Genomic DNA, 21,463 nt, shown 5'->3' with positions numbered 1-21,463 from the left:
GGCAGGAAAAGCACAGATTGTAAACCTTGACTTCCTGAGAATGACAGGAGGGGCCAGTTTGTGCCAGTTGTGGCAGAGATGACGGTGATGTGGATGTGCACTGCTTTGCGTTTCCCAGTGGTCAAAGAGTCTGTGATGATCCACAGCCATTTATAACCAGACCTAACTGAGAATTTCATGGAAAAAGTTCAGTATCTCCCCAAAGACTGTGCCATAAATATAACTGAGATGTCAAGAGGAAGGAGTTACAAGATTGATGGCATGAAATATATGCAGTTTGACTCTGAGTTTAATTTAATTAGCTTGTAATGGGCAAACATTACGATGACTTCAGTGGTGAGAGTTAAATTGGAAGTGTTCTCAGTGATCTACTCTCCATTTTAAAAAGCGAAGAAACAAAATTTGTTGTAGCTGGCACTAAATTGAACTCTTTTTAGCAGTAGCAATAGATGGCAATGATGGGCTGATCCACAGAAACTGCGCTGCTCTTTTCTCATTCCTTTTGGTTATGGGTGACCCACAGCAACGAGGGATTTGCTGTGCATATTCTTCTCACTGCTGTAAGACAGCCTTCAGCTCATCGGGGCTGTCAATCCATCATCTTTTCAGCAGGATTACTGTTCTCTTGGACAGAGACCTATTTAAAAAAAAGAGGGAGACCCCACCCCAAGACATAGCATTAGTAGCCAGTATTCATTCATCTGGTAATCGGTACCATCCAGTACGGGATATGGATAATCTCATACAGTATTTTAAGTTGAAGGAGATATCTGGGATATAGGGGGAATCTGTGTTCATCCTTTACGTAACAGCCAGCAATCCTGTTTAAACAAACAGCGTGTATCTTAAAATAGACCCTGGACATTCCATGGCAATGGCCATATTCAAATGAATGTTCAAGATGTTTCCCCACTATTGTATACCAGCATAGTAACCCTTTAGTGACAGCAGAGATTTCTAGACACTATGAAGCTGCATCCAGCAATGGACATACAGGTCTGTTCATTTGCTCTCATGTAGCAACACGAGAGCTCTCATGTGGCAGGACAATCTGCTTCTCTGTTGTCCACCTACCAAGGGAGATGGCAGGCACTAAACTTGTTGAACCTAAGGCCATCTGAGGGTGGTGTTAACTGCTTTTTTTAACTGTTACTGGATAATTATTAGATGAATTTATAGAATGTGATCTCATTTCTGTATAGATGGTGGAAAATCCTGCTCTTCACATGATTAACAACTGACATTGGCCGTTTTAAAGATGGTAGGGATGAAAACTTGGAATTCTTTGAGTGTAGTATTATTAATGTCGCTGTAGATACAGAAATAGAGGAAATTGTTCGTGTTGCTCAGAACACAGGCCTAATTTCTGTAATCCTCAGTGGAGTTTTTTGTGAAGTCCAATTCATACATTTAAAAGGATAGTTGAAAGAAATCATAAAAGCATAAATATGTCATGGAAGTGATCAGTTAGAAAAGGAGCCAGTGGACATTGTATTCAGACATTGGTGGTTCTCTAGCAAAGAGAGTTGCAAAGAGGAAGTTGGAAAGGCCTCTCTTGTGTAGCTCACAGAGCCCAGGGTGGAGTTGGGTGGACTTGGGTTTCAGGGAGATGAGAAAGACAAAATGAGACTGCTGATGCCCCTTCTATATGGGTCTGCAGGTCTTCAGGACTTTGCATGTATTCCCTTCCACAAAGCTTTGTCTTGGTCTTGTGCAGGAATCTAGAACTTTGTGAAACTGGTCAATAAACCTGATATTGAGCCCTCAGAAAAGGTAGGATAAGGCATCAAAGAAAAAACCGGTGGAATGAGTGTATGGCAGTTAAGTTAGCTGATTGTATACTGAATGCTTCCCTTTCATTGATGGAGACCTTAGCAGTGCTTTTGAAATCCAAAGTCTCAAGCACTAAAAGCTGAGAAGTAAAATACCTCCTGTCTCTGTGGCTTGCAAATATCCCAGGGAGGTCAAGGCAGGAGTCCCTGTGAGTCACCAGCAGAAGTGGAGAAGCAGAGGCAGGCCAGCAGCATGCACGAGCAGCCTGCTGGTGGGCACCCAGATGCAGAGACCCTGCCGGGACACTGCTGCCCCTTCCTTTGCCTGAGCCCCTCAGCACGGATACCTGTGGCACTGAAGAGCACAGGGCCCCGTGGTCCTTTGGACATGCTACTGACTCACCCTCGTAACAGCAGAGAGCTCTCTATGACATTGAAATAGAGCAAATTTGCAGTGATATCAGGTTATATGTTTTATGAGCCACATAATTAACATGCGACACTCGGTGCCATGGGATATTATTGACTTAAATAGCTTAGTAAGAATCAGAAAGGATTAGGCATTGACATGAAACAGAATGTCATACACACTGACACAAGCTAGGATCAAAATTACAGGGGCTACCAATCCTTGTGCTTCAGGGCATATTTTGATCATCAGCCTGGGGTCAGGAGGAAAGCCACCAATCAATCTGTGCGCAGTGTGCAGGTGGCTGGCACAGATCTCTGCGTTGGTTTATTCTGATTCCTTTCCTTTCTTCTCCTCTGTCTTCCCCTCATCCCCTCCTGTTCTCCCTCCCTCACATCTATCATCTGGAATAGGTCACTACTGAAGACAAGACATTAAACTAGATGGATGGCTGAATAGTCTGCGCTAATACAGTAATTTAATGTTTGTATCTTTCCAGAACTCTAGAATCTGTTTATTTCAAATATAAATTTTATATTAACTCACAAAAAGTTCCTTTTTGCATCCTTCCTTCTATGCGTACTACTTTTTATTTTTGTCAGCTACACCTACAAATCATCTAAATCATGATTTTTTAGAAGTACCAAGTGAACCTCCATTTAAAAGAAGGAACAGAACAACCACAGACGTTAAAGGAACCTGATTTTTCTGGTAGATACTCAGTAAACACTTAAGTCACGCTTTCATTACTTGAGAGATCTTGTGTAGTATAGCCAACATGTACAATCACCTATGAAAACAAGTTAATTTTTTCCTGCATACATGTCTGTAAATACATTGCCAGTCATGGTAACGTTTCATCAAGGTAACGCTGTGTACTCTGAAGTCAGAAGCAAAGTAGTTGTTCAGAATTTTAACACTTTCCTCTCCTCTGCCTGCCAAAATATTCCTCCTTTTAAGATGATGCTGTATTTCATCAAATTCAGGGAGTCTCAGTGTTTCGCTTTGTAGTTGTTAGCGGTTGTTCAGTTGTTTTGGTAGCACCAGGAAGCCTCACGTAAGAGCAGGGCAGGTTGAGTTTTATGTCCTGTAAGCATCCTGTGAGAGATAAGAGTGCCCTGGAATTGCTCACTCTGAGCAGATAAGTTGGACAGCAGAGGCACAGAGAAGAAAAATGACTCAGTTCCTTGAAGGACCCTCTGCTAACAAGAGAAAAACAGAACAATCGTATTTAAAAATGCCCACTCATTGCATTTTTTTGCTTTCTTGCTTTTTTTACTTCTTGCCTTCCAAAACTGCTTTCTATCTCTACCCATTCTTCTCAGGTCCTTTATTTTTGCTAATTTCTTCATACCTGGCACCAGTCAGCACTGCTCCGCTCAGCACACTAACACATGCTGCCCTTTGGCTCATTTAGCCTTGCTGAAAAGGCTATTCTGCAGCTTCTGCAGTGGTTAAATGCTGTACTTCCCATTTTCCACTGCAGGTTGAATTCCAGTTAGTTTCTGTGAACTCATTTTGTAGTCTTCACTCCGCTTCCCTGAAGACCAACGCTTTTATGTTGTTGCCTTCCCACAGACATTCTTCAACATGCCAAAGCTGACCTTAGGCTCCATGAACAGATGGGGCCTGATCCAAAATCCATTAACATCAGAGGAAATGTCCATTTATGCCCATGGGCTTTGCATTAAATCCTTTGTATTTTACTTACTTTCTTTAGTGCCTCTTACTCAGCTCCAGTTATTAAAATCAGATTAATCTCTTACAGATCCCTGACAGCTCAGCGTACTGTATGAGCAAACCAGTGCTACTCCAAAAGGTAGAGACCAAAACCACTGTTCTGCTAATGTGAAATCTGAAGCTGGCCCACTAAAAGCAAGGCACCACTTCCAGATTACATCCCTGCATAACTGAGGTCAGAATCTCTTGCTATTCATTAGCTGAATCTTCCATTAGTGCTGCAGAGGCTGTCTCAAGAACATTTCTTACTGTTCAGACATATATTTTCCAGCTTCTGTGAGATAATTCTGCTCAGGCATAATTCAAGATTCACCCGTTTGCAGTTTTATTCTCAGTTTGAATAGACTGCTATGTCAGCCAGAGCATCAATATTTCTTTCTGTTGACATAATACTCTCTCATCCATATTGCCACCCCCCCTCCTGCTTCATTTTGTCTACATTGCTTTTGAAAACTCAACTCCCATAACTTTGTCTCCCACTCAGTATTTGGTTTAATCAAGTCTGTCACTCAATTCATATCCCACTTCTCGCTTGACACAAGTTTCTCAGTTAGCAATCTGTTCTTATAGCTCTTGCTATGCATAACACGTGGTTAGCTTTTCTTTCTACTCATTTCTCTCTTCCCTTTCTCATTGCCAGACCTCACTTTTACTTGTAGCGCTTCAAGATAAGAAACTTCCTCTCCCATCTTCCTCTTTTTACATTTCATACGTTATGAGACCCCCACAACTGAGGATTCTTAAATATCATGGGGTACTTTTCCCCACAGAGCAGTCTTTAAATCCAGTTGAACCATTTTCAAACCAGGAGTCCTCAAGGAGTCCTCTAGGATAGGAGCTGCCTTCACTTGAGTGTCTGGTGAAGTGCATAGATGATAACTTGGTCAGACTTGTTTAGAGTCCTCGAGTGTATGCAGTAAAACACATTTTGAAGCCAGATAAACATCCAGCACTTTCCTGTATTTCCACATGCTACTCTTGGAGCGGTTTTTCTTTTGTTACACATTTACACATTCTTTCTGCTTTCCTACTGTAACTATCTCATCTGCTATTTGTTTTACAAGGTCCCAATTAAATCCTAAGAATTACAAATCTCCCTGCTTCCATGCATTACTTTCATTGTGAGTAACATAAGAAAGGTGCAGCCTTTTCTGGAAGCAAACCTCTTACACCCTGCCTATTACCTGCACCATCACGAGCGTGTGCTCCTACTGGCAGAATCTCACTCACAATTATCCATAGCTTTAGGTAAACCTCTCTTGGTACTGTATTTCTTTGTGTGCCTCCTGTCTGTTTCCATCTTCATCATCTTACCTGTCTGTAGGAAAACGCATGAAAGCTTACATTCTCTCCCTCTGGCCGTTTGGTGTGCTAAAATCTGGTCTCGGACACCCATCTCCCACCTTTTGCATTGAGGAAGAGTCAAGAGCAGAATAGGGTCCTGTTTCTGTGCACCTGCACATTTTTTACATAGGGGACTGGATTGTGCTTCTCTTGACTACCGCATCACAACCACACCGCAAGTGTGACAGCTTGACTTCCCCATACAACCAGCAGATAATGCCATTCTGGACGGTGCAAGCGTGCTGCAGGCTGCCTATCAGCAATGTTGGCCACCACTGCCCCAAGTTTCTTCCAGCTGGGCTCTGCATATTCTTCTCTGCTGGTCCATCCCGTGGGGAGGGGAGCGTGAATCAGGCAGTCAGCTTTCCTCCTCATCTACAGCTCTTCTGCTGGAGGGTGGGCTGCAGGAGGCTGCCGAGCACCTTCAGCTCAGGACTAGCGCTACTCACTGAGCGGCACCTGTTGGTTAGATCATTTGTTCCTCCTCTGAATTATTCTGCTAGCTCAGCAGGTTCCAATGCTGGCATGGTACAAGACGCAGAATGCTGTCGTTTCATAATCACCTTCTAGAAGTATTGCTTTGTTGTAACGTTACTGTTGTATTGTCCTACTTTCCCTCTCTACTTTCTGCATAGGCAAGTTGAATCTTTCCCCACTGCATCACTCGGGTGCAGACTTTGCAGCATGGGGCTGGCTGCTCTGACCTGGGGCTGGGGAGGATGCTGCCAGCTGCCGTCATCGCTTTCCACGTGATTGAATAACATGACGATTTCCGAGTCCAGTTATAGAGCGCTAATGCAGGGTACTTACACGGTACTTTTCATTTTCAGACCAGTTTAATGCCGCTCCTGGCTTACGGTTCGTTCATCTGTCTCTGTTCCCGACAGAGGCTGCGCTGCTGGGCACGCGGGAGGCCGGAGCAGCCCTTCCCTCTGCCTGATCAGCGGCTGCCCTATATAAACGTGCATATTAAGCAGATTTGGCAAGCGTTCCGGCTGAGACAGACTCTCTTAAATAAGAGGTGAAAATAAACTTGCTTATAAAGGAGCTGCAGCCGACGCTCTCCAACGGCACGCTAGTAGAGACAGAACAGAGCCTGGTTTGTTTCCCTTTGCTGCCGAAGGCTGACTGTTTCTGTTTGCCTTCCGCGGCCGCGTCCCAGCAGCACAACGCCCGGCACGCACGTGTGAGCGCCGCCGCACCCGCTCCGCGCGTACCGCCCCACCCGCGGCTGCTTCCCGGGGCCCGACTTAGCGGCACCGCGCCCCGGCGTTCCGCTTTCCCCTCCCGCCGGGGATGCGGCCGCCCCGCTCGGCGCCTTCCTCCTCGCTCTCCGCTCCCCTTCCTCCTCCCCGCGGGGCGGCCGCCTCCAGGCCCTCCCCTCCCGCCGCACGCAGGAAGTCGCTCCGGCCGCGGCCCTTCTCGCCCCGGCCGGTAGCCGGCGGAGCCCCGCGCGGTGCCGCCAGGACGGGAGACCTGGCCGGGCCCCTCTCTCGGCCTCGCGGCGCAGCCCGGCGCCGGGGGTGCCGCTGCAGTCCGCCCGCCCTCGACGCGGGGCGGGAGCGCCGACTGCAGTGCCCGCCGCACCCCGGGGGGGGCGGCCGCGCCCCGCCCGCAGTCCGAGGGCGCCGTCGTCGCTGCGGGGCCCCGGGAGCGCCCCCGGCGGCCACACCCCGCGGCGGGCCGGGGCCGGCGGAGGGGCGGAGGGGCGGAGGGAGGGGGCCGGCGCGGGGTGTCTCCGAGCCAGTTCTCGCGGTGCTGGCCAGGCTCTGCCTCCTTCCCCTCCCCGGCGAGCGGTGACTGTGCACGGCGGAGCGGGGAGCGCCGAGCCGGGCGCGGGGGGAGCCCGCGCCGCCCCGCCGAGCCCGGAGGGAGGCCGCCCAGCCGCGCGTCCCGGCCCGTCCCGGTCGCCCGCCCCATGCCCCAGCAGCGCTGAGCCTCCGCAGCCCGAACATGGCCACCACGGCAACGTGCACCCGCTTCACCGACGAGTACCAGCTCTACGAGGAGCTTGGCAAGTACGGAGCCCGCCGCGCGCCCCGCCGCCCGCTCGCCCGCCGCGGCAGCTGCCGGCGCGGCCCGGAGCCGCTTTTCGGCTCTTCGCGAGGAGCGGGAGGAGGGAGATTAGTCGCCGTAATCCTCCTCTCCGAGCCCTGCTGCCCCGGCAGAACCGCTGCCAGTCCCCGCCGCCTGCCTCGGGCTGCGCGCTCCTGTTGCACCCCGGCACTTCCTCTCTTCCCCCCTTGCCCTCCCCGGCCCGGTGCTGCTCCCCGCCGCACGCTGCCGCTCCCTCCAGGCGTTCTGCGCCGGGACGCGGCACCGTCCCCGCCGTTCAGCGATGCTTTCGACCCCACTTCCTTGTCCCTGAGAAAGGACCAGGTGCTGCTGCACGGCGCTTCGCCCTTCCTCCTCCCTCCGCACTTGTCTCCGCATTGGCAGACCTGCTGCTGCACCCTAGCGCAGGGCTTCGCGGGGGACCTGGAGGGGCAGGGAGGCAGCGCGGGGGCAGCCGGGGCGGGATCGCGGGGACGTCGCTTCCCGGTGCCGCTGCTCCCCGCTCCCTCCCTTCCTGCACCAGCTGCCGGGCTCTGCTGCGGCTCTCCCTGTCCCCGTCCCTCCCCGCGCCGCTGCGGCTGTGTGTCACCGAGCCCGGGCCCCGCGCTCCCACTGCTGCGCGCTGCTTTGTAGGTAGAGGTTGAGGAAGGGGAAGCAGGGACAGAACTGCAGTGTCGGGAGGATTCGAGCCGTGTCAGCCCGGCTGTAGGGCTGCGTGGGGCCGCTGCGCAGCTCCTGATCCCATTTCTTATAGCTACATATGTCCGTTTGTCCGTGAACGTGGGACTACATTCCTGTTCTAAATGAACTTGGAATTATCTCCCTGCTTTCTCTTATTTGTCCTTTTCTCCTTTCCAAACCTTTCTTGTTAAGCCAGTTGTTATTCTTTTCCCACCCTGTTTTTTTGTTCTTTTTAAAGAAGGGACAGCACTGAGAGCTCATCTGTGTAGTCCTGCAGACTTTGAGTCCCTGTCTTTTCACCTTGGTCTCTGTTGTATTATCTCTTTTTTCCTCACAGAAATCCTTCTTCCCTCTCTCTCAGACCTCTTCTCCGAGTGGCTCTTTGGAGTAGTTGTAATAATATCAATAGTTCCAGCTTGAGAAAATGTACGAAGCCTCGTAGCTTCCTACTCACTCCATTCATAGGTACATGCTTATCCCCTTTTCAGGTGGGTAGACAGATGGAAGGGAGCCAGTACCTCCTGCCAGGTGGTGCAGGGATTTGTGACCGAGCACTCGAACGTGGGCAGAGTGCATCCCGGTTGTCTGATGTAGCTGCTGGGGCCACTGTCTTTGGGAGATGGGCTCACGGCTGCTGTTTGCCACATCATTCCGGGCTGCTTGTCTTCCACTCATCAGTCCCCGCGTGCTCTGTCCCTGTGCCTGTGTGCTCTCCCTCCCCAGTGTTGCTGTTCTGTCTGTGAGGGGGCTTGAGGCATCTTCAGGCGGGCGCTTGAGTGCCGTATGTACCAGGTCTGATTTGCTCAGCAGGCAGCATGCACTGTCCATTGGATTCCCGTGTGTTGTTTCCCTCCTCTGTGTCTTCTGTACCGTCCTCAATCTAGTCCACTCTGGGGATAGAAGTTGCTGCTGCTACATTCCTATTTTCTGTTTCATAGCGCCTGCCCTCTTCATTTCTTTTCCAGGGGAGCCTTCTCCGTGGTCCGCAGATGTGTCAAGAAAAGTTCATCACAGGAATATGCTGCAAAAATCATCAACACCAAAAAGTTGTCAGCCAGAGGTTAGTGCCTCAGATCTACTCTTGGTCCTCTCGTGAATAGAAAACATTTTGCCGCCGTTGAAACAGATCTGGAGTTGTTTGTCTGGGACACTATGCATCTGTTACAAAGTAATTGAGTTATGTGGCAAAGAGGAGATTAAAAGGAGGTTAGCATGGTATGATCGAACATCTTTTGTATCTGGAAATGGATACTTTGTGATGTTGGTTTTTTTTTCTTTGGGGGATCTTTCTCCAGTGAGCCAAAGGAGAGGTGAGTTTACAGAGAACTTGCCTTTGTGCGCTCTGGTCGCTCCCGGTAAAGGGGATTGTCACAGACTGATTTTGCTGAGCGCTCTTTCTGCCTAGGAGGTCTGCCTTACCGGAACAGGTGTGGAGTTGCTTGTTGGTTTGTTTGAAGGAAGAATGCTATATACCTTGTTCCTGTTGTATGGCACTTACATGGAGGGAGTTTGGGTGCTAACAGGTTTGCCTCCTGAGGCAGAGATAGGCTGCATGGGGCAATCTAATGAATTTGACTTCTTGATGAATTAGAACAAGTGTTGCTTGCATTCTTCAGCTCCAGGGTTTCTAAAAGCTGAAACTAGACTGCTGTTTTAAGGAGAAACAACCTTAGCTTTTCTCCTAAGCTGCTGGTTTCCCAATTACCAGAGGTATGTGTACACACAGAAGGTGGTGTATTCGCTTGTGGAGGGAGTGTGTTCTCCTAATGCATGGGGAATCCTTTGCAGGGGTTGGAGTTCTTTCCATGAGGTTCCCCTTCTCCAAAAGGACAAGAGCAACTGAGTTGTAGTAGAGGATGCTGAAAGCAGAGTGCAACAAGTTGAGATGCCAGAAGAGAATGTTTCCAGAAGATCTCAGTCTTTAGAGGCCATTCAGATTTGACAAAATGGATGTGTTAGGCCCCTGTCTGTCCTGCCAGCTGAATAAATGGATTATCAAGGGGGTAAATGGAGAAATGGAAGGCATAAGGAGGTGGGGAGGATTTTTTATAAATGATTTATAAGTGAAATGTTTTTGCCTAAAAAAGAGGAGAAAAAGGAATATCCATTCTCACTTGCACCAAAATATGAACTGTGATGATAAGAGCATGAGATGGCTTGATGAGTGGCAAGGAATTTTCATTTACTGTAGTCACACAGAGAAGTAGTATCAGAAGCAGAAAGTGCCAGGGTGACAAGGCTGATTGCCCCACCTGTGCCTTGTGGAGGTACACCTGATGATTTGTTGTTTCAGTATACCTAGCCTGAATGAAGTCACGTTGGGAACCAGCTGGTGTGGCTGTGTGTTGTTTGGGTGGTGGCAGCAGATCCTGAGTGACTTTGTGGCCCCTCCGTGGTCACATGACAGTGGCCACTTGTGAAGGTGACGTATCCAATCTCTTCAGCTCAGAATGGGAAAGGTTTGGAAAGTACCTCTGCTTTGCTGATGGCCACTAATGCTGTGTTTTCTTTGCCATATTCCCTGACCATCCTGTAGTGAGGACAAAAAGTTCAGGAGAGCCATCTTCTCAGTGTGAGTGGCGACAAGGCACCTCAGGGAAGGAAGGAATTGGCTTGAGAAACTGACTGCAAGGGAAAAGTTGTTTCTATGCAGAGGAGATGATACTGAAATTAACACTGGAGATAAGAGAATAGCAAAAAACTGCAGGGTAATAGCATTGAAACAAAATTCATAAACATACCAGCACAAGCCCAGAAGTAGCAGATCTGATGGAGTGATTTTTTAAGTGTTTAGGCACCTAATGAGTTACGGAGGGAGCAATATATAGATCCTAATTGTATTTTGTGTTATGGTGATGACAGTTTTATGATCCAGCAAGTAGGAGATGTGTGGGTGAATACAGCCATGTTTTGAATTAGCTTCTAGTTTTCGTACCTTCCTGTCAGTGAAAATAGATTGAGAATACTAAACTGGTCCTCAGCTAACCAACTTGCAGCAGCTGGCAATGGATCCTTAGAAGGTATTGGTTAGTTAGATCACAGCTGTGGGGAGAGGCAAGAAATGAAATGGCTTTCTGCTGATGTGGAAGAATGTCAGAAACAAAAAGCGACTGATCTCACTTGTTTCCTTGAAGTCTCAGTGAGGCCTAAAGAACCTATATTCGCCACGGAAAGTGGATGGTAAGTTCAGCTGAATATATGGGTTCCTCAGTTACACAGCTGTGTTTGCTGATAGCTTGAGAGGTTAACAAGAAAAGGAACTAAATGCTTTGACAGGAACTTAGTGAGTTCACCTTGGAAAAGGGCTTAAAGCACTGAAGGAAAAATGCATGCTGTTTGGACATTGCAGCTGTAAATCAGTGATCAGAGAGATTCGATTCAGCAACCTGAAAATGAAAGTCTTGGTGAAAGGCATTTTATAGAGCTGTCTGCACAGGAGGAGAATTACGGCATTAATTCTGCAGTGCCCTGGCTATATGTTGCCTGATGCTTCCTTTCCCAGAGCTGGCTCTTCTCCCTGGGGAAGCCACATCTCTGCCTGGCAGCATGCACACCCAGGGCTCTGCGGCACACCCGGCTGCATGCCTGCCTGCTGGTGGGCCCATCGCCCTCCAGACCTGCGTCCTGCACCAGGGTCACAGCAATAGAATGTCTTCTGGGCAGGGATGTGCTGCCCCTCTCCAACTTAAACATGGCTAAATCTGATGTTTTGTGCCTTCTCCAGCAGAATTTGAACTAACTGACATAGTCACTGCTGCTTCCAGAGCCAGCACTGTGCTGCTGGTGAGGAGTACAGCCCATTGCGGCTGCTTGGAAGTTTTGGTTTTCCAGTGCTTCCCTTTGGTTATGTCCAGGGAAGTGGTAACAAAGCCTCGCTCTCCTTTTGCTGTACTTTGTGTTACCTTTGATTTTCAAGAGTCTTGGTGAAGAAATAATAGTTAGCTGACTGGAAAATGCTTGGCAGTTTGGTGCAGGTAGGTGGGAAGGAGGAAGAGGAACATTCAAGGGTAAATGGTATGTGTTCAAGGGATTCTGTTACTTGGCTTGCTTGTAAAACTGTTCTCATGAAGAGATGAAGAGATGTGGTGCTGTTATGGGGCTTCTCTGAAGGCAAGGATGGCAAATGGTGCTGCTCTCTGCAAAGAGAACAACTTCAGTCTTTAAGCTTCGTCTTTGTAAAATACAAAATCTAATGTTGAGAGTCTCTTGTTTCTTTTTGGTCTGTAGTTTTCAGATGTCTGTTCTCTCTTTTATTAAATCATATTAATCAGAGCTGGTCTAGATTAAAATTCATACTTGGTCTGTAATGAAGTATTTGTTATTATTTATATTGTGTTGATGCTTAAGACTGCCTGGTGAGGAGTATGCCAAGAACTTTGATGTTAAATAGGGGCCAAATGTGTGTGGAAAGGGAGAGGAAGCAGACTTTACCTTAGTCAGCATTCAGCTGATGTACGTAAGAGCAGTGGTTATTGCACATGGGGAAATACAATGCCTCAGACATCCGAAATTCCTATGGGACTGAACGCCCAAGCTCTTACGAGAGCTATGGGCAGATGGAAGTAATAGCTGTGATTTTTATTTTTATTATTATTTTTTTTTTTTTGGAAGCTACCTTGTGGGTGTCACCAGAGTACTTGTTTCAATGCAAAAATTCCTAGCAAGTAGAATGCAGTTCCTGGGCAGCAATTCAGGTTCCTTACAGTGGTCAAAATGATCGAGAGAGAAGCAGAGGCTGCAGTGGCAGCAGGGAAATGTCCAGGTTCTGACTGACTGGTGTTGGTGTCTTGGGTAAGAGTGAGTTTTGTGGGGTTGGCAATGGAGAAACCCAGTTGTCACTTGTTTTCAGAGTATGCATCCAGAATGTATTTGAAGAAATAGTCCTGCTCTGGAACGAAGTAGGCAGAGCTCGATCCTGCAATAATTGTTAGCATGTCGTTTATACCAAACCATATGTAATGATCTTACCAGCGCATGCAGAAGGACAGCATTCTTGGCCCCTTTTTTTGGTATATGTGGGGATCCTCTATGTATATTACCTCAATATTGTTAATATTTCTTTGCTGCTGAAAATCGGTATCTTTCAACCCCTGTCACAGCTTTTCAAATACAAATGCAAAGCAGCTATTTGGAAAGTAAGACCTCTTTGCTGCTTTCTCCCTGCTGTGCCTTTGCTCTTGCCTGTGAAGAGCACAGTGGAATATAAAGGTGGAATTTCTTCCTTGCTTTCCATGTTTCCAAATTTGTAAATTAGAAGAAAATTTGCAGCCTACCCAGCTATTTTGTTGTTGTTCCTGCAAGAGATTATGTGGATTGTGGGAGGAGCAGGGAATTACTTCTGTGTATCAAATCTCACCAGGAAAAAACCACTCTTGATGGTTCTAATGCAGTTTTCTGTTTGGTTTTTAAGCAGCTCTCTTGTCCTAGGCTTTCAGTTCCGGAGTAGTTGTTGATTTCAGCTTTCTGGAGATGTCAATAGTAGTTCTCCTGGCTGCTCAAACATTGAGCTTGTGTGCTACAAAGGAAGTTTAGCAGCATCACTCACCACCCTCTGCTTTGATACACTTTGCAACTGCTCTCTGTCTGCCCTCGGGTCAGGGCTCTGGGGCTGCCCTCCAGCCTCAAGGAATCCAGTGTGATGGATTTTGGCTGTGCACAGAGCTGCACTGCAGCCCGCTGTGAGTGTGTGTGGCTGCAGTGTGCTGGTCACAGATGGCCGATCTGTGTGCTGGTCACAGATCTGAGCTCTTGAGAATGTCCTGAGATAGGTGTCCTCTGCTTGCATGTTTTGATGGGCTGGGGGAAAGCATTCTTTCTTGCAGAGGACAGCAGATCAAGCTATGGCTGCCCAGCTGTGCTTGCTGAGCAGCCAAATCGAGTCTGGTCATTAGGAGTGGGAGAGGAGCTGTCCTTCTACCACAGGTCTTTAAGCACTCACAAAGTACTGTGTTGTGTCTCATGCTCCCCTTTCCTCTCTGTGAGCAGGCTGAGGGACGCTCTGTCCTGGGAGCACACAGATGAGCTGCAGTGATGTGCAGCAGGGTGGAAGATGAGGAAGGGGCTGTGAGGAGGGGATCATATGCTGCAGTCCCAAAATTCCCCAGCAGCCTGCAACACCACTGGGAGGGTGCTCAGCCAGTACATGTCACTGGAGGACAGGTCCCTTGGAGAGCTGCTTGGAGAAGGATGGATGTGTGTGAGGAGAGACCCTGGCTGGGAGTTGGAAGGAGGACGTTGAAAGCGGGACAGGGAGTGGGAGAATGCAGGGGGCCAGCCTGGCTTCTCACCTGCCTTGGTGTAATGGAGCACATGGGGCAGCATCGGCAAGGGAGGTGGTGGGCTGGAAGGTGAAAAGAGTGGGAGCACAGCTCATCCTGCAGCCACAAGCTGGCTTCCTCCCACTGTGGATTTCAGTGATGACTGGGGTTACCCCAGGTTGCCTCTCAGTTTACACTGTATATTTTATAAAGGATCTGGAACAGAGCAGACAGGATTTCAGCTCGTGTCTGCCTTTTCTGTGGTCACATTGAGTATTAAATTTCCGGCATTAGCAATAAGGAGGGTGGCAGTGGGCACCCAGATTGGGCAGGAGCTCCCAGAGCCACAGTGTGAGTGTGGGGAAGGGGGCTTGGCAAGAGTCTGGTTTCTCGTTGACATGATGTAAGCTGGATTTGTGTGGGGCAGAGTAGTGATTAGAGTAATTCCTGCGTGTGTCCAGAAGCTGTCAGTTCTAGACTATTTGCCCTGATCAGCAAATGGTGGAAATATTTCCAGGCGTACCTCATGTGAGGAATGGGGTGTCGAAGTCCCTGGGAATGTTTGGGGCAGGCAGAGCTGCCAGAATTCCTTGTAGGAAGGGCCCAGTGCATGAGCTGGTGGTGGCTGTTGTTACTTCTGGAGCATAGCGTGGAAACTTCAGTGTCGTAAAACTCTTTCTCTGGATGGTACTAAAGCCATCATCACCAGAGAGGATCCATCCATGAATCACAAATAAATTTCTGGAGATTATATATATTTTTTCTCTTTCCAGCCTCCATGACATGTTGGATTATTAACACAACTGTTTTCAAGAGAGGTCAGTGGTAGCTTTGTCCTCTTCCACTCCCGTAAACTATTTTGTTCTTTCTGACCCTGTAAACTGGGTGAATTTTTAAGAGGGGAGCACATTAGTGTAAAATGAAATCTCTCTCTACTTTGCCATCTTTGAGCACCATCTGTCTGCCATGTAACCCTTAAAACCAAGGTGTCTTCCCCTTTTGTTAACTCCTGCCTGTCACCTGTTCTAGGATTTCAGGTGTGGTGGCTTGTTCCCTGTTGCTTTCTTTTTTTTCTTTCCCATTCCTTTCCTCTGGGGCCCTGTGAGCTAGGCTGACTGCAGGTTCCTTTTTTACCTTCTTAGATCGACTATCTACTTAAATATCACTGTGTACTGCTCTTGTGGCTGCTCAAGCATTCTAGTGTGGCTGCTTGTATGATTTCTGAAGAACAGTGGTAGAACACTTCTGAAGAAATGGCCTGGCAGCATCATAGAAAGATGCCTTTTCAGCACTGAGAGTTGCTGAAGAATAATGGGGCATGGATTGAAACTTCTGGGGAAGCTGAGTCTTTAGTTGTAAGATTTTGTTTCCTCGTAGCTTTTTCTACCTATTCTCTCCAGTTCACTTTTTCTTTCTGTTTTCATTTTTGAGCTTATTTTGAATGTTCAGTTTTCTGACATGCCAATTAATAGTAATTCTAGACATCTATAATGCTTTTACTGCAAATGTAATTCTAGTGATACTGCTTCATCCTCCTTCCTTCCCAGCTGGCATTGCAGAATCCTTGTTGCTTTTACCTTTCAAGTGAGCAGATGTGGGAAGCTAGTGGCTGTGCAAGTGGTGAATACCTGACAACCCTGAGAATAGTTGAGGGATGTCAGGAGAGCTGGTAAATGTTTGTTGCTTGTCAGGAAAGGAGGAGATAACCATGGCTCTGCTCTGTGCGTTGGAGCCTGATTCACCAGGTTGCTGTGGAGGTGAAGAGGAGAATTCCCCATCTCTAAGATGAGTAAATATGATGACCTTTTAGAGAACGCATGTATGCATATGGACGTGATACTGTACTCTCAGCACTTTTGTGTTATGTTCTTGAGGGTGTGAGTTACACATCTCTTGGCAGCAGTGAACTGCTGTTCTGGTGCTTCCATCCAGTTTTTCCTGTTGTGAGCTCACCACGCTCTGGGCTGTGTCCTGTTGTCCCCATGGCTGAGGTTTCCTCAGCAGGGACACTGGGATAAGGCTGGACTCCTGTTCTGCTCCTGAGAATGGTGTTAGCCTTTCCTCTATGATGGAAGCCAGAGCTTGTTAGCTGTTAAACACAAGCTCCTTTTTCCCTGGTAGCCAACGTACCATCTCCTGAAGCGCTGTTAATGTGCTTCTGTCAGAGTCCCAGAAGTTGAGCTGAGAGTTGTGCTGGAGAAGACAGTCGCCACTGTGGGAATGAAGATCAAGTTAATGTAGAAGAAAAACACAGACAATTCCAACACCTTTCTGGGGAAAGTAGGTGCCTGCAGAGAGGAGGCTGGGTGCAGGCATGGCTCTGGCAGGCCAGCGGGACCACACGAGATGGCGGTGGGAGCTGGGAGCAGCCGCGCCTGCTGGGCAGTGCTGCTGTCTTATCTCTGGGGGCTGTTGCCATGATGACTGTGGCAAACAGGGACTGAAAAATTTACCAGATGCGTGTGAGCCAAAGGATTAAACTTTCTCATAGGCGGGAAGGGAGGGAGGAGGGTGGGTGATGATGTATTAACGAAGGACAGCATCCTAGTGAGAAATACCAGGCTCGCTATCCATTAGCCATCGGAATGGTGGGGGGGTGTGGACAGACATTCCTCCTGCTGTCTGTGCCCCTGAGTGTCCAGACCCAGCACTGGGTACTGCTGGAGAGGGGGGTGAATGCATCCTGCTTTTACTGGTAGGATTTGCATTATTTGGATAGCTGAAAAGTAGAAAGTGGGAAGAGACTCTGTTTCTTGTATCAGTCTCTTCTTTTGTTCCTTACACCCACAAACAGCTGCAGTTGCCTACCTTGTGCTCGGAGCTTTTCTGCGTCGGAGTTGGTGCAAACCATTGAGCTTTGTTGTTGCCTGCAGGTTTCAGGCTATTGAACGTGAGCCCATCCAGCCTGCACGGGTGTTATTGTTAGTACAAGGCTGCTGTCATTAAAAGTGTCTGATGCAAAATCGCGTCAGCACCATTAGTGCTCGTGCTGGTCTTGCCCCTGTGTGCTGCTGTTGTCGGTGCCGATTGGCTGCTATGTGGACTGACCTAGAGTTAGGGGATGGAACTGGCTGGGGAGCAAGGAGCTGAGCATGGGAGTGTCTGCACCCAGTGCCCATCTCAGTGCATCTCAGTGTCCCATCGCTCAGAAGGTGGTGTCACGTGGCATTGCTATGAGCTTGCAGGATGTCGTTCTGCAGTTTGCTTTGGGAGAGACAAACCTCATCTTGCCCAGCAATACTCTGGCCAGCAATACACATATTAGCCTAACATGTTTGCCTATGGATTTAGCAAGATAGAATTATGGTAATTAAAACTAGTCTCTCTCTAGAAGAGCTTCTTCAACTTACTGAAAAATGTTGATTTATGAAATGAGAAATTAATATATATCAAAATTAGTTGTATATGTCTTTCCTATGAGGCCAACTGCCAGTGGACTTTTCAGTTCCTGTGAGCAAGGGCTGTGAATGAGAACAAGGATGTTAAGGCACCTAAGCTAGATCCTCGAAGTTTGTGAAAAGGATTCTTTTCCCTCCCTTCACTTCCTGCTTGCTTGTAGGCAATTATCTGGGATAGGCTGCAACTTGTCTGCTGGAGTAGCAGCATCTGGAGGTGCTTTATCTTCTGCTCTGCAGTGTCACTTGCACTCAGCCAGTTGATGTGGACTAGCAAGGAGGGGGTTTTCTCAATGCCAGGGAAGCAGTGAGAAAAGTGGTCTGACACAGCAGCTCCAAATCTGAGGTGAAAAAGAAGGAGAAGAGCTAGCAATCTTTAAAGGCATCGTGCTTTCCTTTTCTTGAGCATCAAGTAGCTCAGCAGGTGAGTTTTACCATGATTTCTCTTGAAGGAGTTTATTTTCCAAAGCTGTTACTTTGCTCCAGATGTGCCCTAAATCCCAGAGGATCTTGCAGTTGGGCTCGCTTCTGGGTGAGGTTTTCCTTACCTATCCAGCAGAAGATAGCTGGTGTGTGAAGCTGCTGCTGCTCCAGGACACGTGTGTTGAGCCTGCAGGTGTGCTTACAGCTAGAAGTCTACTTTCAGGCACCTGCCTTGACATTTGACTTGAGAGGGAGATAGTCCATTGCTTTCTCTAGGCCACACTCATTAGATACACATTTCAAATAGCATGAGTGCTCTGGAAGCTTTTGCAGGGAAAACAGCTTGTTAAACCTCTTCTTGTATTGGTCTCCAGTGCTTGCCAAATACACTTAGCATTTCTACTGTAGTGGAGCGGCTGCCATTCTGAAAATGTGTATCTTGTTTTTTCCACTCCCCTTGTATCAGAGCATATAACATTTCATGGGTGATGGGCCAAGAAATCGCCCATGATGGCTGAAGAAAAAAATAGATGTGGAAGAAGGAAGTTCTGTTCAGTGATGCCCAAAGCTCATCGGGAGGGCTGCTCTGAGCTGGGGCTCGATGATGCCAAGCAGGACTCCTTTCTGTGTGATGCCCAGGGAGGTGGTATGGTGTTAAGTTTAGTTTTGCCTGCCTCGGGGCCTGTCCATGTAAGCTTTGGATATCAAATGTCCTCTGTTGAGATTGTGTCGGAGAGATTAGAAGTGTTAAAGTTGCACAGCTTTGGTTTATAAGTAGTGCCAATGCAGGGACAAAGCCAGTGTATGATGGATGTGCTTCTTTGGTGCAAGTCAAAGCAGTGATTCATAGATCTCGTGTTACTTTAAATATTCCTGATTTTTGGACTGCAGGCTTGAGAAGTGGCTTCCAGCTCTGCCCATTTTGGTCTGATCTGAATGTCATCTGGGCTAGAATCCGCCAGCTCTGCAGATTAGGATATTGTGTTGTGCCTACTGCTTGTTAGGAAGTCGTCCTGCTGAAAATTTTCAGTGTTGCCTGATTAGTGCTGAGCAATGATCCGCTGTCATCTCTGTCTATGTCTGAATTAGCCCTGCACTTAACGTGGTTGGTGCAGAGGAGCTCGTCCTCTGTGTGGAAGCACTTCAACAGCAGCAGACAGGGAGCCTCGCAGCATGCCTCTCTTCTGCAGGCAGTGAAGCTGAGCATCAGAGATGTGAAAAAAAGAGGAGCAAGGTGGTTTGCTTTCTTGATAACCATTATCAAATATTGCTGACAAGTGCAGGTGGCTCTGGCTGCTGCTAGCAGTTGCTGCAGAGCTGGTTACCCAGCTTTAAGGAAGCGCATTCTGCCGTATTAACTCCTTGTGGCTCTGCATGCTCTGCATCTTCACAGTTCTGAGGCTGAGCTACAAACGCTTTCCCTGCCACCACCTCACAAATGGTCAACAAGTTCCTTGGCTCTCACAGGCTTTTCAGCCTGCTCATCTCCCTGATGAAGTATAAACCGTTAACTGTGGAGGTTTTTCTTGTGTGAAAAACGGTGAAAACTCCTTCCTTACGTTGAAAATGCAATTCAGGTCTCACCTATGAAGTTAGCTTATCTGAAGGGGCAGTGGGGGATGAAATGGGAACAGGGAAGTCTCCAGCACTGTTGAGCCAGAGGAATTTATACTCTTCCGTCTATCTCTGGATTCCTGGATCCTGCAGTGCAGTGAATTGGCACTGCTAGGACATCCCTGCTGCCTGCTCACCTTGCTCGCTCACCGGCTGCTCCATCTGAACCTGCTGGCACTTGCTGGGAGCAGCAATGGGGATAAGGAAGAAGCTCCTGCCCAGGGCTGAGCTCCCTCGGTGGGATTCTTCTGTGTATTTCAGGACCCTCTGTATGCAGTTGGATTGAGGTGGAGAAGCTGGAGCTCTTCCTGGGGTCAGTCACCATCCGTGTGCCAGAGGAGCTGCTGTGTGGCCACAGCACTTCGGAGTGGCTCTGTGCCCTCCTGCCTCTCTCACTTCATGTCCACTTTAAGAGGGTTCATCTGCAATGCAGCTGCTAGCAGGGAAGTTCTGTAAATCAAGAGGGAGCGAGTGCGAGCCAGCCCTCTGCCTGCAGTCATGGCTGGGTCCTCAGCACAGCCTGGGCAGACTTGCTCACAAAGGCATCTTTCTGCAGGAGGATGGAGAAGGGGCAGCAGCACGGTGTGGATGGTCACTGCTCCCTTCCTCTCCTCCCCCCAGAGTTTGCATGTCTGTGCCTGCATGGGATGCTCAGCAGCTGGAAAAGCACAATGGGCAGCAGCCTCGGAACTGGAAAATCCTGTCGTGCTTTTCCCTTCCTTGCTTCTCTGTCACAGTTTCACCAGGTGTTTGCTTAGGGCTGTTCCCGTCAGGACGCCTTCACTGCACACTCATTTCTTATACAGGATGTCCTGTTACAATTCAGAGCCAGTGAGCTTCTGCACATGACTCAGAGTGTCACAGAGGACTTGTCAGCCATGGCTGTGTGGCTGCTCAGTGCCTCACTGCCTGGCATCACAGCCCCACTCACTGGAGGAGTAGGAAGAGCAGGGAAAGGCTGCTTGTGGACCCGTTGTGACTGGAAGCTCTTGTGGGATTTCTTGTGGTTCCCGGCGATGCGTTTCTGAGGATGTTCTGGTGGAGAAAAACCCTCTGGTTTCTGCAGCGAGGTAGCTGGAAAGCAGGAAACCTCATGGGGACCTGCAGGGCTGTAACTTGGAACAGCACCCATGTTCTTCTGCAAAGACAGCAGCTGTGGGAGAGCTCTGCTGCTTCTGCTGCTGCTGAACAGGCAAGATTATCTCCCTTGCTGCATGTTCGAGTAATCTAGGCAGACTTTGCTATGAAGTTCAATCTCAATTTCTTGATTACCACTTTGGAAAGTCATTGGTGATGCAGGAGAAAAAGTTGTGTAATTCACCACCTGCTTTTTCTCCTCTGTTTTCCTTCTCTCCTGCTTGTCTGGGCATTCATTGTCCTTCTTGCAATAACTGAATTGTGCAAACCATGTATAAGCAGTGTTCCCTCCCCTTTTGCCAGGGGACTGGCTGACTTGTTGTAAGAAGTTATTTTTAGGGTTTGCTTCCTGGGATATTCTACCCGTGGCCAGTTATGGTGATGAAAATGTCACTGAGACGTATAAAGGACTCCCAACTCATTGCTAGCGTGCCTGATCTCTCTGTTGTAATGGTGCTCATGGGAGACAAGAGTCCCTTCCTACTGCATCACCTGTGATTAGGGAGACAGTCACAATGACTCTGCAGCTCAACTCCTTGTGAAAAGAACACCAAGCTTCCACTCTGAGTGTTGTGCTGAAACTGAATTGGCCCAGGAGGGGGAAAAAAATGAGAGAAAAGGGGGAAAAAAAATAAA

The 21,463-nt window shown here is 48.4% G+C and overlaps 2 protein-coding genes across 14 annotated transcripts in view; one reads left to right on the top strand and one right to left on the bottom strand.

The window, feature by feature from the left end:
• PLAU (plasminogen activator, urokinase) overlaps nt 1-21,463 on the bottom strand; it is a 128,514-nt gene that overhangs the window by 70,939 nt on the left and 36,112 nt on the right. The gene's annotated exons all lie outside the window — the stretch shown is intronic.
• Nucleotides 7,134-21,463, top strand: part of CAMK2G (calcium/calmodulin dependent protein kinase II gamma) — a 111,381-nt gene continuing 97,051 nt past the window's right edge. For 3 of the 13 annotated variants that reach the window (XM_052678232.1, XM_052678230.1, XM_052678231.1), the window contains exons 1-2: nt 7,136-7,283; nt 8,967-9,061. In XM_052678232.1, the coding sequence (XP_052534192.1) occupies nt 7,219-7,283; nt 8,967-9,061 (160 nt within the window). In that variant the 5' untranslated portion in view covers nt 7,136-7,218. Of the gene's footprint in view, nt 7,284-8,966; nt 9,062-21,463 lie in introns of all 13 variants that reach the window. The other 10 variants (XM_052678241.1, XM_052678239.1, XM_052678240.1 and 7 more) reach the window with 6 other exon arrangements.

Source organism: Tympanuchus pallidicinctus, unplaced genomic scaffold, assembly GCF_026119805.1.
Source record: "Tympanuchus pallidicinctus isolate F22 unplaced genomic scaffold, pur_lepc_1.0 scaffold16, whole genome shotgun sequence".
In the NCBI taxonomy this organism is placed as follows: domain Eukaryota; kingdom Metazoa; phylum Chordata; class Aves; order Galliformes; family Phasianidae; genus Tympanuchus; species Tympanuchus pallidicinctus.
The sequence above is the reverse complement of the archived record's forward strand: the minus strand, read 5'-3'. Positions and strand labels throughout refer to the sequence as shown.